The sequence below is a fragment of the Lonchura striata genome, chromosome 7, assembly GCF_046129695.1.
Source record: "Lonchura striata isolate bLonStr1 chromosome 7, bLonStr1.mat, whole genome shotgun sequence".
NCBI lineage: Eukaryota > Metazoa > Chordata > Aves > Passeriformes > Estrildidae > Lonchura > Lonchura striata.
The window spans coordinates 31,373,331-31,389,709 of NC_134609.1; the positions used below are offsets into that span (position 1 = coordinate 31,373,331).

General features: G+C 47.3%; 1 protein-coding gene across 1 annotated transcript in view; it reads left to right on the forward strand.

The window, feature by feature from the left end:
- MGMT (O-6-methylguanine-DNA methyltransferase) overlaps positions 1-14,347 on the forward strand; it is a 136,967-nt gene extending 122,620 nt beyond the window's left edge. The window contains exons 5-6 of the mRNA XM_077784490.1: positions 6,543-6,682; positions 13,188-14,347. Of these exons, the coding sequence (XP_077640616.1) occupies positions 6,543-6,682; positions 13,188-13,391 (344 nt within the window). The 3' untranslated portion in view covers positions 13,392-14,347. The remainder of the gene's footprint in view (positions 1-6,542; positions 6,683-13,187) is intronic.
- Positions 14,348-16,379: the final 2,032 nt, after the last annotated feature.

Consider the following 16,379-nt stretch of genomic DNA (forward strand, 5'->3'; position numbering starts at 1 on the left):
TTCGCATTCCAAGCCACAAATTTCTATTTTCATATATAATTCAAATTTCAAGCCATTTCTGGTCTAGGCCCACTGTATCAATCCTTTTTGCAACTCGATTATTTAACTTCTCAAGGTTGTTGGTTTTTTTTTTTTCCCTCCTCTTTTTATGTAAATAATAATTGACTTAGAGAAACACAACGTATAAAATATACACAAAATATAAATGCTGCTGTTGGAGATGGGTTTTCCCCCTGCTCTGCCTTACCTGGGCAGAGCACACCTCCCCTGAAGTGCACACTTCTGTGGGTGTGGGGGTGAGATTATTGCCCTGAGAACGGCACTGAGATTGTCAGAGCGTTTATATTCCTGAGAGGGAATTAAAGCTGAGCCTGACTAAGTTTCCTGTGTGCCTCAAGTGAGCAGATCCGACCTTAGCTCCTCCTGGAACCTGTTTGCTTCAGGCTGCTCAGTGCTGAGAGGTGGGGGTGGAAGCTGGAGGGGTTTTTGTGGTTTGGATGCTCACTGGGGTGGTCGTGCACATGAAAAATTCGGAGGAGTTGTGTCCCCATCAGCAGTGCTGGCACCAGGCAGCTTTGCTGTGGGGAAGATGCAGGTGCAGGGATAGAACCACAGAATTGTTTAGGCTGGAAAAGTTCTCCAGGACCATCGAGTCCAACCACCCCAGCCCTGCCCAGGCCACCACTGCCCCTGTCCCCAGGTGCCACATCCACAGGGCTGTGACATCTCTCCAGGGCTGGGGACTCCAGCCCCTTGGGTGAGAAATTTTCCCAAATCTCCAACCTAAACCTTCCCTGGTGCAGCTTGAGGCTCCTTCCCTGTGTCCTGTCCCTCCATCCCTTGTCCCACGTCCCTCTCCAGCTCTCTTGATGCCACTTCAGGCACTGGAAGGGGCTCAGGGGTGTCCCTGGAGCTGGAGACTCCCAGCCTGTCTCCAGAGGGGCTCCAGCCCTTGGAGCATCTCCGTGGCCTCCTCTGGGCTGGCTCCGGCAGCTCCACATCCTTCTGCAGGTGGGGACTCAGGAGAGTGGAGCAGAGGGACAGAATGCCAAGGAGGAGGCTCCAGATCTCTGAGTACAGGTGTGGTGAGGGAAATTCAGTGCAGGAAAATGGGGTGGGCTCTCAGGAATCGGCATCAAACTGATGTCGCAGAAAAATAAATTGATTTTATGCCTCTCCCCATCCCCTCTGCAGCACAAACCTTGGCTGCCACAGTTTGTTGGCTGGGAAGGGACTGGTATTTCCTCTGTCTCTTCATGCAGAGCATTTGTTCTCCTCGCCTGGAGCAGTGGCAGCTGAGGAAAATCAGGTGGCTCCTTGATGGAACCACAGCAGTGCTGCTCAGAGCCTCACAAAGCACCTGCCAGGGGTGCTGGGACACCCAGCAGGGACTTGGCCACTGCTCTGCAATTCCTGCATCCACAGCCTCCCAAATCCGAGCCCAGCCTGGCTAGGGGTCCTGGCTTTCCAAGTCTGGCCTGAACTCAGCTGAGATGGAGCTGCTGCTGCTGAAGGAGTCGTGGTTTGAATAAAGCCTGGTTTGGGTTTGGGTTTGGAGGTTTGGAAGTGGGAATCTGGAGAGTTCCAAGGGCCACTGCTGAGCGTCCAGCTGCTCATTTCCATCAGCTCTAAAATTCCACCTGCTCCTGCAGGTTGTACTAAACTGCTCGTGAGGTATCGTGTAAAAAAATGGGTCAGAATATCCGTTTTTGCTCAAGTTACACACCCCCTGACTTCCAGGGAGTTTAACTGCAGAAATACTGCTGGATGAGCTCCAGGGAGAGTTCCTCGTTTCTAAGGATAGAATTTGGCCCAACAACCTGCTCAGAAATCTGAAGGGAGCTGTGTGTAAAACTGTGTTAAAGCAGGGATCAGGAACAGCTCCCGCTAATTGGGTTTTAATGTAGCTCACACCCAGTGTGAGCCAGCCTGAACATTCAAGGTGTTAAAAGGAAGCATTTTGGTCCATTTTTCACTGAAGTGGTGCAGAAAGACAGCAAGTTTCTACATTATAGTCATGTTTCTGTGTTATTATATCACGTTTTGCAAACATGCATCCACAGGCAATACATAAAATCTTAATAGAAATGCCTGATATTTGATGGAATCCCAGCCTGGTTTGGGCTGGAAGGGACCTCAAAGCCCATGCAGTGCCACCCCTGCCATGGGTTGACACCTTCCACTGTCCCAGGCTGCTCCAAACCTGTCCTACCTTGTTTGGACACCTCCAGGGATGGGGCAGCCTCATAAAAAGAGCAAAACATTTGAATTAAACAATTATCTCTTCACATATCACTTGCTAGGTCAGTCTGTGGTAGGGTGACAGGTTCAACATGGCTTTAATAATAAAGAAGCCTGAAAACTGCTAAAAATCTGCTGTCTTGCTTGGATGGATGGTTTACATCATTTATTGTCAGGACAAGTTCTGCAGTGTGAGTGTGAACCTGTTCTTCCCAGGTCCAAGAGCCAGATGGAGTTTTGGGGCTCAGGTGGGAGCTGCTGCTGCAGTGGGAACTGCTGGTTTTTAGGAAGATTTGGGTATTTTTCAACTGTTGTGCTTGAAAGTTTTGGGTTGTTTTGCTTTTGGGTTTATTTTTTTTTGTTTGTTTGTTTTTTGTTAGGGTTTTTTTGGTTTTTTTTGCTAATAGAAATAACAGTGAGAACCAATGAGTGAAAAAAAACCACCAAGAAAAGTTGTCTGTGTAGTACCCCAGGCAGGCTGTGAAAAAGCTGCCAAGGAGGAGCAAGTGTTTATAACTGTCTTTGCATTTGCAAAACTCTGGGGGAAAAACAAACAAACAAAAAGAAAAGCAGGAAAAAAAAAAAAACACAAAAATAAACCAGCACGACAAACAAAAACTAACATTCCCAGCAATCAGGGTTGAGGGGAAGGAAAAATCAGTCTGTCTTTAATTCCTCTTAATCAAAGAGAAAAAAAAGGGTGGAAAATCAGGCTGTGGGGTTTTTTGAAGGTGAGATACAGGGGCACAGGAAGGGACTGACACTGGTCCTTCTGGTCTTTCCTCATCCATCCCAAATCCTGAGGGACTGAGCCCCTCACCAACCCCAAAAATCCTTGTTAGAAATTAGATAAAACATATATATATATGGGTAAATAATATATAATAGATACTATTTAGTGTAAGGTGTCCCTGCTTATGGCAAGGGGGTGGAATAAAGTGATTTTTAAGGTCTCTTCCAACCTAGACTGTTCCATAATTCCATGATTATTAGTTTGAAGTGTATGATTTTCCTTCTTTGGACCAATTCCCACCTTCAGTTCCACTGTTAAAAGTTACAATACAGCTGGTTTTCTCTCCATTATCCCCATGGATTTAACATGTTTGTGTGGAGAATTAAGGCCCAGTGGGCTGGTAGGAGGGACCTATGAACATTTAGGCATTAAAAGAGGTTCAGGTTAATTTACCTGAAAATGTTCTTCCCTGTGATTGGATGGTGTCGAGTTTTATCTTCTTTTTTTCTTCAGAGAGGTCCCAATCCTAATTGGTGTCCTCCTCACACAGGACCACCACTAATGTCAATTCTTCACTTTTGCTTCTGCCAAGGTTGGGATTAAATGTGTGAGAGGGAATTTCTTGTTGGGACTCAGGTGTTTATCAGTTCTTGTCTCTGTCACAGTCTCACAAACCCTGAGTTCTGCAGCACTTCAACAAACTAAAAATGGACCCCATCTCTCTCTACAAGGCCATTTAAGGAGAAACTGTCCAATTAAGAAATGGCACCTCAATTATTTTTACTTTTAACTTAATAACCAACTACCTGTGGTCTGCAATGTGGACTTTTCATCCAATTACACAAAACCACCCAAACCCATGGAGAAGAAGGTGAAGATGAAAAAGGACCAACCACTGGCCTAAAACTTCCATCTTGCTTTATATATATTGCTATATTCTAAACCCTTAAACTCTAGGTTTCCCACCCAGTGATATCACACACTTCTACCCAAACTCCACCCCCACAATCCCAGTTCTGCCATTCCATTTTGGAAGCTGCTCCACAGCCCCAGGTCAGTGCAGAGTTCTCCTGGGGGTCAGTGCCTGGCAGCACAGAAAGTCTGGAATTCTCAGCAGCCAGGGCTCCAACAGGATGGAATTCCCAGTCCAGGCTGGGCCCTGGGATGGTGGAAGGTGTCCCTGGTGGTCAGGGGCTCTCCTGGTCACCTGGAGAGGTTTTTTGCTGGTCCCACGTGCAGGTGGGGGCACAGCAAGGACAAAACCTCGTGATGCTCCTGCTGATCAGCCTCGCCAGGACATGGAGTTCTCATGGAGCCAGAGAATTCCTGTGTGTTTGTTTTCATGTGGGGATTTCTCAGCACTTTATATTGATATTTACAGGGTAAAACGTTGGCACACCGTGACAATTGGGCAGAGTTCAGGCACCTGATCTGGGCAGGTTGTGCTCACAGGCACTCACAACTGCAGACAGTTCAATAACAGGATTTGGCACTGCCTCTTCGAGCTGCTTAAACTAATTAATGCCTTTGCTCCCCGCAGGATGAAATTGAGTTTTCAGCTACATTTCCAAAATGATGTGCCTGATCGCTAAATATTTCGTTCTTTTGAACTCTTCACAAGTGTTTTATGTGGGAGCAGAGGCATGGGTTTCTCCCATGAAAAATGCCCAGTGGAGAATCTGTGCCCCTGTGTGTGAGAGGAGGATCATCTGCCAGCCTGTCCTCGGGAATTTGGGCATCCCTTGGGGCTGTGCTGGTGCTGGGGCTCTGCAGCTGCCCCTTCCTCTCCCAGCTGCTCCGTGTCCTGGTGCACTTTGCTCCATTTTCTCCCTGGTTCCAACAGGTTCCCGAAAAGTTTCGGGTGCGTCCCACCCCAGCCTGCCAAAACTGAGGGTAAAAACAGAATTTTCAGGACTGGGTGTTGGTCATTTAAAAGATGCCATGGGGCAGTGACTCCCCAAGACCCCTGAGCAGGGGGGTTATAGCTAATCCTGCCAGATGAAAAAGGTTAGGAAAATAATAAGGACCAGCTTGATCTGAAATAAACCTTTCTGAAGGAATCACAGTAAACAAAATCTGTTTGCCTAAGGAAACCCTTGTAGCAATCAGCCAGTAACACAACTGCTTGTGCTAATGAACCCAAAGCTGTTAATGTGGTTTCTTCAGTTAAATTGATTCATGAATTTTGAAGAGAACATTATCTAATGAATTTTCTTTGAATAGAAAGCAATTAAAAGGACAAATCAGTCTGATTAACCCCAAAGTCACCCTACTGCCACAAATGGTGTACAGTTTGAAATTATATCATAAAAAACTAGAGCAGATTTGCTATCTCTTTGCCCTCTACTAATCCATGTAAATTAATGAACAACAAAGTTAATTTCTTTGATGACCCTTTTCTCGTATCACCTGGATTATGCTGATGTTTAATTTGCTTAATGTTATAATAAAGACTAAACAGATTTTTTTCAATGAAGTGATTATCATTCCCTTCAGTTAAGAAGTGATTTTTATTATTTAACACACACATAACGCTGTATGGGTTTGCTTTAAGAACAAAATCACTTTTCTTTACCTTCTTATGGAAGGTAATCAATGTCTTTTTTGACAACTAAAGAAAGAAAACATTTTTAATCAGTTTGTTTCTTTGCCAGAGTGGGAGGTTGAGTCTCTCAGCTGGGGGAAGGAGTCTCTTCTCCTTTTTTTTCCTCTTTTTTTCCCCTTTTTCAGTCACCAGCTCACTCCTCTCAGTAAGTTATCCAAGAGTTGGCTCTTCAGAACTTTTCCAAGTGCCTTGGAGGAGCAAGAGGCGTTCAACCCAACTCACATCCAAACAGGACTATCCCTTTTCCTTCCTTGAACAATCCTGGGCTGGGTAGCACCCTGAGATGCCAAAGAAAGCCTCTCCTAATGCATATGCTTATTCATTATTTCAGCAATTGGAACACTTAAAGCAATTTGCTGCCGAATTAAAATTAAAATAACGGCCGATACATTATATTTTTTTTTTTCCCCTGTATCATTAAGGATGTGCAGGACATTCAAGGTCACAGCTAGTCCTTACACTTGGCAGTGTGTGCAGTAGCTCGGGGGTCCCCACTATAAAATGCAGGCAGGCAGGGTAATTTGGAGTTTGCTGGCTCTAGGGCGTCTCTGCCACGTCCCAGCTGAAGTTGGAAATTAGCTGGAGATGCCAGGCCTTTGTCAGATAGGTACAGCCACTTATTCCATCCCTTTTAATTTGACTCTATGCTAATTTATACTCCACCAATTTAATGGGAAAAGCCACATTGTGCGAGCTAACAGGATAATTGTACTCGAAGCAAATTAAAAACATAGGAAAATCAAAGCCTTAAATCCTTTTTTTATAGTGATCAGTTAGTCCAAGCGTTGTCTCCAATAATCATGTATTTAAATGTAGTCATACAGGGCACCAGAACAGGACAGTGCACGGGGCTGCTCCATTTAAATTACAAAACTGCCACTGAGTCTTGCTTTACGTTGGGTTTTTTGACTGTTCCGCCCTCATTTCTCCATCCAAGCCGCGCTCTCTCCCTCTGCCTTGCAGATTCCTTCACCAGGCAGGTGCTGTGGACCCTGCTGAAGGATGTCAAGTTTGGGGAGGCAGTTTCCTACAAGCAGCTGGCAGATCTTGCTGGCAACAGCCGGGCAGCCCGAGCCGTGGGGGGAGCCATGAGGAGCAACCCGGTGAGTCCACGGCACCTGCCAGCCCTGAGCTGCTGGGGGATGCTGGGTTTAGAGAGCTCTGCAGGCTAAATGTCATCAGGTTAAATTTATCTGCTCTGAAAACCGGTCTGCCATGAGGAGGAAGGTCAGTAAGTGGTTCTAATCAGCAATAATGCACAGCCTGGTTTAGTGTGATTGATGCCCCGCCGTTTGTGGGGTTGGGTTGGGAGGAGAGACACTTCTGTTACTCGCCAGGCTCTGCACAGTTTGTTGTTCTCAAACTTCCTTACGTATTTTTAGGTTGAGGAAGTCTTTTATCTTCCACATGGACTTAAGTTGGCAGATTGTGAGTGCTTTTGGTTGTGTTAAAAACATCCAAAAGCCATCCACTCTGGGATAAATACAATTCTGAAAACAAGGCCAGCAGCACCCTGGGATAGTGGAAGGTGTCCCTGCCCATGGCAGGGGCGGGAATGGGATGAGTTTAAGGTCCCTTCCAACCCAAACCAGGCTGGGATTCGGGAGGTGAGTTGCCTGAATTTGAACCAGCTGAGGGGAGCAGCACTCTAGGCTAGGCATGTGGATTTGGGGAAAAAATGTTGTTATGCTGAGTGATCTGTGTGTTTTCCCTTTTCTTTGGGTGTAGCTTTTGGGTGTGTTTGTGCACCCGAGTCCCCGGGGCTGCTGTGTGAAGCTGCTGTGGGGTTCAGTGGGTGCTGTGTGGGTTGGGATCAGCCCCATCCTGGAGGCTCTGGGGGCTCAGCTGGGTGTGCCTGCACGGCTCGAGGGGCAGTTCCACCCCTAAACCCACCCAGCCACGGCACCCCAGAACAATTCAGCCTGGAAGGGACCTAAAAGCCCATCTCATTCCACAGCTCCCCAGAGGCAGCACCCAGCCAGGGAGACCCTCACAGTTCCACGTGGAGCCCACCCTGTCTCTTGCAGCATCCCTCAGCTGTGCCTGTGAAGCAGCTCCTATCAGCAGTGTTTTGTCAATACCCCGCATTGTACTTGACAATACAAACTATTTTAATATGATGGAATGCTTTCCAATATAATCTGGTGTACATTAAGATAAGGCAATCCAATGCAAACCTACAGGAAACAGTTCTCAAAGAATAACAATCCAGTGTTGTGCAAAAGGAGATGTAATTGCCATCGCCTAGAAATGTACCCAGCTTTGCCCTCAGGCTGCAGTGGAGCAGCAGCATCCAAAGTAGCAGTAACAGCAGGTTGTGGTGTGAAAATTCCTGCTTTTTCCCCTGTGAGGAAGGATGAAAATAGTTCTGAAAATATACAGCAAAGCTCCTGCAATTTTTTTAAATGGGGTCCTAGTTATTATTGCCATTTCCCAGCCCATACTGTGGCTGCAGTGGTTTCTGTCCCCAGCAGAAAATTTTTAAGCTATGGTTATAGATAATAATGTATAGCTGTAGGGAAAAAGAGCTGTATTAATATAATACCACCTCAATATTTCATCATAGAAAGCTGATGATTAAAAAAAAAAAAAAATCAGTGCTGTAATGAGAGTCCTGCCCATCTCAAACCACAATTTTGCCACTGCTCATCTCCTGGAGGTAATCTGAAATTCCATCCATATTCCACATGCAAAAACACACACACACACACATCATCCTTTTGCACCTGAGTGTGAGCAACTGTTCACTGCTCCTGGTATTTCCCCCAGAAATGTCTCTGTGGTCCTTTGCCTGTGAGCCATCGTGTGCAGGCTGGCTGTGTGCAATGCACACGGATTTTACGCATGAGGTGAAAGATAAAGATAAAATGTGGCACTGCAAAAAAACCCCTCACCTTTGTTATTTCTGTGTGTAAAGCCGTCAACTCTTGCGAAAACAGATTTTCTGACCCAATTTGCAACTCCACATTGCAGCCTCATAGAAATCTGATTAAAGCAAATACTGAGAGGACCAGTGTGAAAAAACACAGGAGGTCAGAGATTGCTGGTAAGGGTTTAAACTCTCAGTCTAAACCCCAAACCCATCCCTGGAAGTGCCCGAGGCTTAGATGGGGCTAGGAGCAACCTGGTGTGGTGGAGGATAATTTGTGATAACCTCATTTAGTGAGGATGGTAGTACGAGGAAATACTTTGAAATAACCCTGAGCTGGGCATCACATTGTCCCCCAAGCACTTGGATAAACTCACAACCTCACCTTTCTCCACCAGATACCTGCATGTTTCTCCCTCCTATGAGTCAAGGCTTGGTCTTCAATTTGGGTAGAGCTCATTCCACAGGTTCCCCTCGCAGATGGGATGCTGCACGGAATTCCTGGGCTGACCTGCAGCTTCATGAGAAGGTGGAAGAGGTGGCAGCAGCAGCTGCCTCAGTTCATGCCCAGGAGAGGTGGAGATGGCTCACCTTTCACAGGAGAGACTTCCCAGAGTTTGCTGTGGTGCACACGGCTTGCAAGGGCTGTGGTCCTCAAAGGGAACCCATAAAGTTCAATTAAAAATCTCATTAGACTGGTAGAGGAGGATCAAAAAGAAATCACAGAAGCTCATGGGAGATGGAGAATGTTGGGCTGATTAGTCCAAGGCCATCCCAAATGAGTGTTCTTGCCTTAAATAAGACATCTGCATGGGTCTGATCAGTCAGAGCTGCCTGCACTGGGTTTGTGCCCTGCCCAGCTGTGCTGGTCCTTGGGCTCACCCCAGCCAGGGGCACAGCCTGACCCTGGTTCCAGGCTGTCCAAAATCGAGGATGTTGCACCAACCCATCCTGAATCACAGACTGAGCACTGAGCTAAATCAGGGATAGTCAGCCAAAATGTTTGAGCTAAATCATGGATATTCAGCCAAAATGTTTGAGCTAAATCACAGATATTCAACCAAAATGTCTGAGTTAAATCACGGATATTAAACCAAAATGTTTGAGCTAAATCATGGATATTTAACCAAAATGTTTGAGTTAAATCATGGATATTCAGCCAAAATGTTTGAGCTAAATAACAGATATTCAACCAAAATGTCTGAGTTAAATCATGGATATTTAACCAAAATGTTTAAGCTAAATCACGGATATTCAGCCAAAATGTTTTGAACACTGGGGGAGCAGCTGTGTGCTGTGAGAAAATTGTGATGGGTGGAGCTGAAACACATCAAGGTACCTGTGTGTTCATCCACTGAAGTAGGGAATGTTCTGAGCTGGAAGGGAAACAGAGATCTTCCAGTCCAGCCCGGGGCCCTGCACACACACCCCAAAAATCCCACTGAGAGCATTGTCCAAAGGCTCCTGGAGCTCTGGCAGCCTCGGGCTGTGCCGATTCCCTGGGGAGCCTGGGCAGTGCCCAGCACCTTCTGGGGAAGAAGGTGAAGTATTTTCCTACTGTTTTCATTCCCAATACCTTTGCTTCCTTTGGTGGCCAGTGGTAAGCTGAGAGCCACGCTGGGTCACATCACAGGATTTGTTTCTGCTGGGGAAGAGGTGCAGAAAAAGCAGGTGGAAAGATCCCTGCCAGCCCAAGCCAGTCTGGGATTCTGTGACGTGAGCAAGGCACATGTTTTTTGCTGAGTGTGTCCCAGTGTGATCCCTCAGCCAGGCAGACTCAGCAGCTCTCCAGCCACACCATGGGACAGTTCCCTCAAACTGAGCACTGGGAACAACCAGGATTTCCTAAAAGAACTTCAGACTGATCCATCCTGTGGGCAGGGAGTTTCCTCCCCACCTTTTTTTCCCCAAAAAAAAACGCATTCTGGAGGAGTTGGTTCATTCACAGATCGCCAGGAGCATTAATGACCAGCCCAGCCTTGTTCTGCCACTCACCCAGATGGCTGTTGATAAAGATTTAGCATCATGTTCTGAGTGTCAGGGCTGTCAGTAGTGCTGAACCATTTGACCAGAAGAAAAAACGCACGGGGAGCTATTGATTACAGCTTCTCAGTGTCACTTGTTCACCAGGATTTAGGTATTGATGAGGCTGCGAGTGAAAACAAGCTCTTTCCCTTGTGGGCCTCTACCCAGAAGAACAAAAGCGAAGTTGGAGAAAATATTCAGCTGGTGCCCGAATCAGAGGGACTCCGGCATCGATCCGAGGGCTCCTTCATATTATTTTTTTGTTGGAGACAAATCTCTGGGTTTGGAAGTTTTATAGCGTTTGAGGTAGGGGCTGTGTGTGTGATGGATTCGTGGAGGAGAGGAATTAGATTTCACAGCATGAAGATTTCAGCGGTGCTATAATATTATGAGCTGCTTGGTTATTGATAAAAATTACATTAAATGTAGCTGAGGCATTAAAGCTCCAGACTAGGGTAGTTCTCCCTCTAAAATGTCCTTAGGGCCCTAATAAATTTTAGCAGGTTTAATTATTTTAGTAGGCTGAACGTTGTCACCACAATTAAGCCAAACTGAAGCAATATTCAATATTTTTAAATTACAGCTGGTATGGTCTTTGTACCACTTCTCCATCCAGGGCTGTGGAGGGTGACGGATGGGTGCTTGTGTTGGGACAATCTCAGCGTGGAATTCTTTGTTTTGGCCATGGAAAAAGTGGCATTAATTTCATACCTCCTCTGTCTGCTTGGTGGTAACAGCTCAGCCACATTTCCCTGTGCTGTGAGCAGGTCCTGCACCCACCCAGGGATCATCCAAGACCCCACATCTGTAAATAAAGTCCTTTTTTTTCTTCTTCTCCACCAAGATTTATAGCCCTGCCACCAAAATCTGCTGCTTTACTGTGTGTATTTTTAAAGAATTGCAAATGAACCTCAGAGATGTTTTCCAGTGTATTATTATGGCTTTGTCACTCAAGCCAAGCCTCCTGCAGTAACTGTGGGGAGTGTAAAGGCAGAGAAACCCCAAACCAGAAAAACACTTGCAAAAAAACCCCAATTTCTTTGAAGAAGTCATAAACCTACTGTGGGATGTCCTGGCATGGAGCAAAGCTTTTATTGGTACTCACTGCAGATGTCACAGATGGATTAATCACTTTGCCACCTCCAAATAAAGCAGATATTGGAGGCATTTTTTTATTTAAACCCTGATCAACAATAAGCACCTGTGTGTATTCTCATTTAATGTGGGCTGAGATTAAGATTTTCAATTTCAGGCAATGAAATTAGTTAAGTAAACTGAAAGAACACCCCCCAAAAAACCCTTCTCAATTTATGGTCTGGGACGTAGCTGTTCAGCTACTTTGGGGCTTGTGTATCCCAGGATCAAATATACCACAACTGTATGATTAAATGGCATTAAAATAAGTGAGGGTAAAGTGTGCGATTTGTCTGTGTGTCTACACAGAAATAAATTGCAATTTTTGACTTGAGACACCCAGGTTTGTGAGAACTGCCCTTTTGGGTGAGTGATTGTTGTCCCAGCTCCACCATTGCAATGCCATTACTATGCAGTTACCAAAACACACCCGTGATTACAGATGATGTATTGCAGTTTTTATGGTGTGTACTTCAGCTATGATAATCACCTGTAATAAAAAATAAAAAAAAAAAAACATGTTTATGCTCTCCTCTGCATTATCAGTCCATTATGTAACTCCTGGCATTGATTTTGCAGAATCTGTGTGGTGTGGTTATAAATGACAGGGAGTAGAAGGCAGAGAGGGAAAAAAAAAGAGTTCTTAAAGTTGGTTAGGTCGGAATCAAACTTCTCGTGTTGGAGGTTTTAAAAATTCACAACCCATTTTGGATTGACTTGCTGCTAAATAATAAATAGTGCCTTGGTCTTCCAGAGAATTTCTGCAAGGTGCACATGGAGGTGCTACAGCAGGAAGAGGATCTGCTGGGGAGCCCAGGCTCTGGGATCCCTTCTCAATAATCTATATTTTCACATAAATCTTCTATTCCTGGAAGGATCATGGCATCTCAGAATGGGTTTAGTGGGAAGGAACCTTAAAATTCATCCCATCCCACCCCTGCCATGGCAGGGACCCCTCCCACTGTCCCAGCTGCTCCAGCCCCAGTGTCCAGCCTGGCCTTGGGCACTGCCAGGGATCCAGGGGCAGCCACAGCTGCTCTGGGCACCTGTGCCAGGGCCTGCCAAGGAACAAATCCATCCCAGTGTCCAATTTAAATAGTTCTTCATGTGCACTTTGGGTCTGTGAGGCTTCACTCCCCACCCTGGGCACGGAGGGCTCAGCTGGCGCAGGGCAGCAGGACCTGGTGCTGCAGGGAAGATTTTATATATGGGATTTAATATCTCAGGTTTACCCTTTTAAAGACTTTACATCATTTTTATGTATTAAAATTCCTGCCCATGCCCGTTATTTCCTGAGCACCGGGGTGGTCTCCAGGGATGTTGATGGGCTCTGTTTGTGCCGTGCCAGCAGCGTGGCTGCCCCCGTGTCCCTGCAAGCCCGGTGCCACACGGCTGCTGGCTTTCAGAGCTCTGCATTCCCAGACTCACGGAATCACAGCATCCTCCAGGCTGGGAAGGACCAAACCCATGGAGCCCAGCCTGTGGCACATCCCCGCCAGGGCACGGAGAGCCACGTCCCGCCGTTCCCGCTCGCCTCGGCCTCACCCTTCTCTCCTGCCGGGTTTTGGGGTGTTTTGCAGATCCCCATCCTCATCCCGTGCCACAGGGTGATCCGCAGCAGCGGGGCCAGCGGGAACTACGGCGGGGGCCGGCGGATGAAGGAGTGGCTGCTGTCCCACGAGAAGCTGCAGAAGGAGAAGCTGGCGCTAAGCAGCCACGGCTCCCTGGCTCGTAATGAGCTCTCAGAGCACCCAGCAGAATCCAGGGAAATGGTAAATATTTGAGTGACACATAAATATAATGCAACATCCAAAGTGAAATGCGTGGTGGCACCACTATATTAAAAAAGCGGGATGCGTCCTGGGGGAGGCAGCTCGGCTGCCCTTTCTTGTTTTTACATTTTACAGCAGAATGACTACAGCGATCCGGGCCTGTTGTGCATGGGTTTTGTTCCCATCTCCAGCCCTGTTTTGTTCTATTTTTAATGTCCATTAAAGCAGGGATAAGGGAGTGGGAGGGACGTGGCAAATGTGAGGTGGAAGCTTCTCCCTGAGGAGGCGTCCGGCTCGCGGCGAGTGGCCCAGGCTGGCACGCTGGGCCCTGCCCAGCTCCCCCTCCCCATTTTGGGGCAGAAAATGGAGTTTTACCTGCACAAGGGTTCAGGGGGCACAGTGAGATCTGTGCAAAAGCAGACAGCTGTTGAATTCCTTACTCCTGCCTTTTCTTTTTTGGATAGAGACATGGGAATTTTTTTTTTTTTTTTTTTTTGCGTAGAGAAGGGGAAGTGATGTTGCCACAAATTGTATATTTTGGATAAGCAGTTTGATTAGCCAAACTTGGCGAAATACTGAAAAGCTCATCATAGTTGCTTCTTTATCAGCAGCACATTCCTTTATCACTTGAGTTTTCCTTCAGATTTCCATGTTTCTCTGTTATCCAAAGCTTTATTTCCTGTAGCCTCTCCATTGGAAGGATTCAAGAGACATTAAAGTTAAATTTTGAGGTGGTTTTAGCAGGGTTCTCTGCAAGTACAAGCCAGCAGAAGCTGAAATTTCCAGTATGGGAATCGTAAATTGTAACGTGGAAATACTGATTTTTTTATGTGTTTTATCATATTTTCATGGATGTCTCGTTAGAAAGGCCATTGCTGCCCCCCAAAAATGATTGTGTGGCAATGCGTTAGTTAATCCAGGATTATTGATACCTCGGAATTACTTCAATAAAAAAACTGCTTTGCATGTGCAAGTGTCCTTGGGTCTGTTTATAAATAAAGCACAGGGTGTGATATATGGGGAAAATAAACTATACCCCACTGTACAATATAAAGCTGTATTTTTATCAAGGGTTTCTCGTGGCGATATAAACCACAGAATCAAAGCTCAAGTGGTTTGTACGTGTCACCAGAACCCCGAGATAAAAATACGGCCTTATAATATGTACAGTTTGGGTGTATTTTATTATTTTTTTATATCTCTAATACATGCTGCCACCAAAAGCAGGCAGCAGCAAATGTCAACTTTAACCTTTCCCACATTTGCATCCCTCAGTGGGGTTTTTTTCAGGTTTTGGGGCTTTTTCAGGGATGTGACTTTGTTTTCCTGGGGATGGGGAGTGCTGGGATTGGTGATGCTTTTCCCAAGAAAACAGCCAACTTTGGGAGGGAAATCCTGTTCTGGGTAGGCAGGGATGGACGAGGGGATGGGCAGGGACAGGCACGGGGGACAGGACAGGGCTGGACAGGGCAGGGATAGGCACGGGACTAGAAGGGACAGACAGGAAAAGGGACAGGGACAGGGACAGGGACAGGGACAGGGACAGGGACAGGGACGGGGACGGGGACGGGGACGGGGACGGGGATGGGGATGGGGATGGGGATGGGGATGGGGACAGTCAGGGATGGGGAGGGACAAGTGGAGGTGGATAGGGACATAGACAGAGACAGTCAGGAACAGATCTAAGGTCAAGGACAGGGACAGGGAGGGATGGACAAGGGGACAGGGACAGGGACAGGGACAGGGCTAAAGATGGGGACAGAGCCGGGGACAGAGCCAGGGACAGGGATAGACAGGGACAAAGAAAGGGACAGGGACAGGGACACAAGGACAGGGACAGGGACACAGGGACAGGGACAGGGACAGGGCTAAGGACAGGGGCAGAGACAGACAGGAACAGGAACAGGGACAGGGACGGGGACACAAGGACAGGGACACAAGGACAGAGACAGGGACACAGGGACAGACATACAGGGACAGTCGGGGACAGGGACACGGACACAGGGACAGGAACAGGGACAGGGACACAGGGACAGGGACACAGGGACAGGGACAAGGACAGGGACAGGGACAGGGACAGGGACACAGGGACAGGGACATGAGGACAGGAACAGGGACAGGGACAACGACAGGGACACGGGGACAGGGACACAGGGACAGGGACAGGGACGGGGACGGGGACAGGGACACAGGGACAGGGACAGGGACAGGGACACAGGGACAGGGACATGAGGACAGGGACAGGGACAGGGACAGGGACAGGAACAGGGACAGGGACAGGGACAGGGACAGGAACAGGGACACAGGGACAGGGACAGGGACACAGGGACAGGGACATGAGGACAGGGACAGGGACAGGGACAGGGACACGGGGACAGGGACAGGGACACGGGGACAGGGACAGGGACACGGGGACGGGGACAGGGACAGGGACCCGCTGCAGTTCGGGCGCTGCCCGACAGAGGGCGCGCGGCGGGGCCGGGTCCCCCCGGGTTTGGGGGTCTGGGGGGCTCCGAACAGAAACAGCCCCGAGCGCCCCAAAATCCAGCTGGAATTAGCGAAATTGGGGTATCTGTGTGCGTGCATATGCATAAATATGTGTACATGCATACATACATGCATACATACATATACATATACATAGATACACATATACATAGATACATATATACATACATACATATATACATATATACATATATATATACACATATAAAATACAAATTACAGAGATAGATAAATTATATTTTTTACATAAATCAAGTAGTAATAAAATAAAATAATGCAGCACCAAGGAGGTGCAGGGGTTGGAGGTTGGGTCGGGTTTGGGTCACTCTGCCCCCACAGATGCCCATCCCATGGCTGGGGTTGAGGACAGTGCCTGGAGCTGATGGAAACACCCCACACCCTCTGGATGTGACAAACCAGCCCCTGCCCCTGGCAGGCACCAGCGATGTGGATTTTTTCCTGGGAATTGGCTTCTCCTGCCCTGCCAGTGCC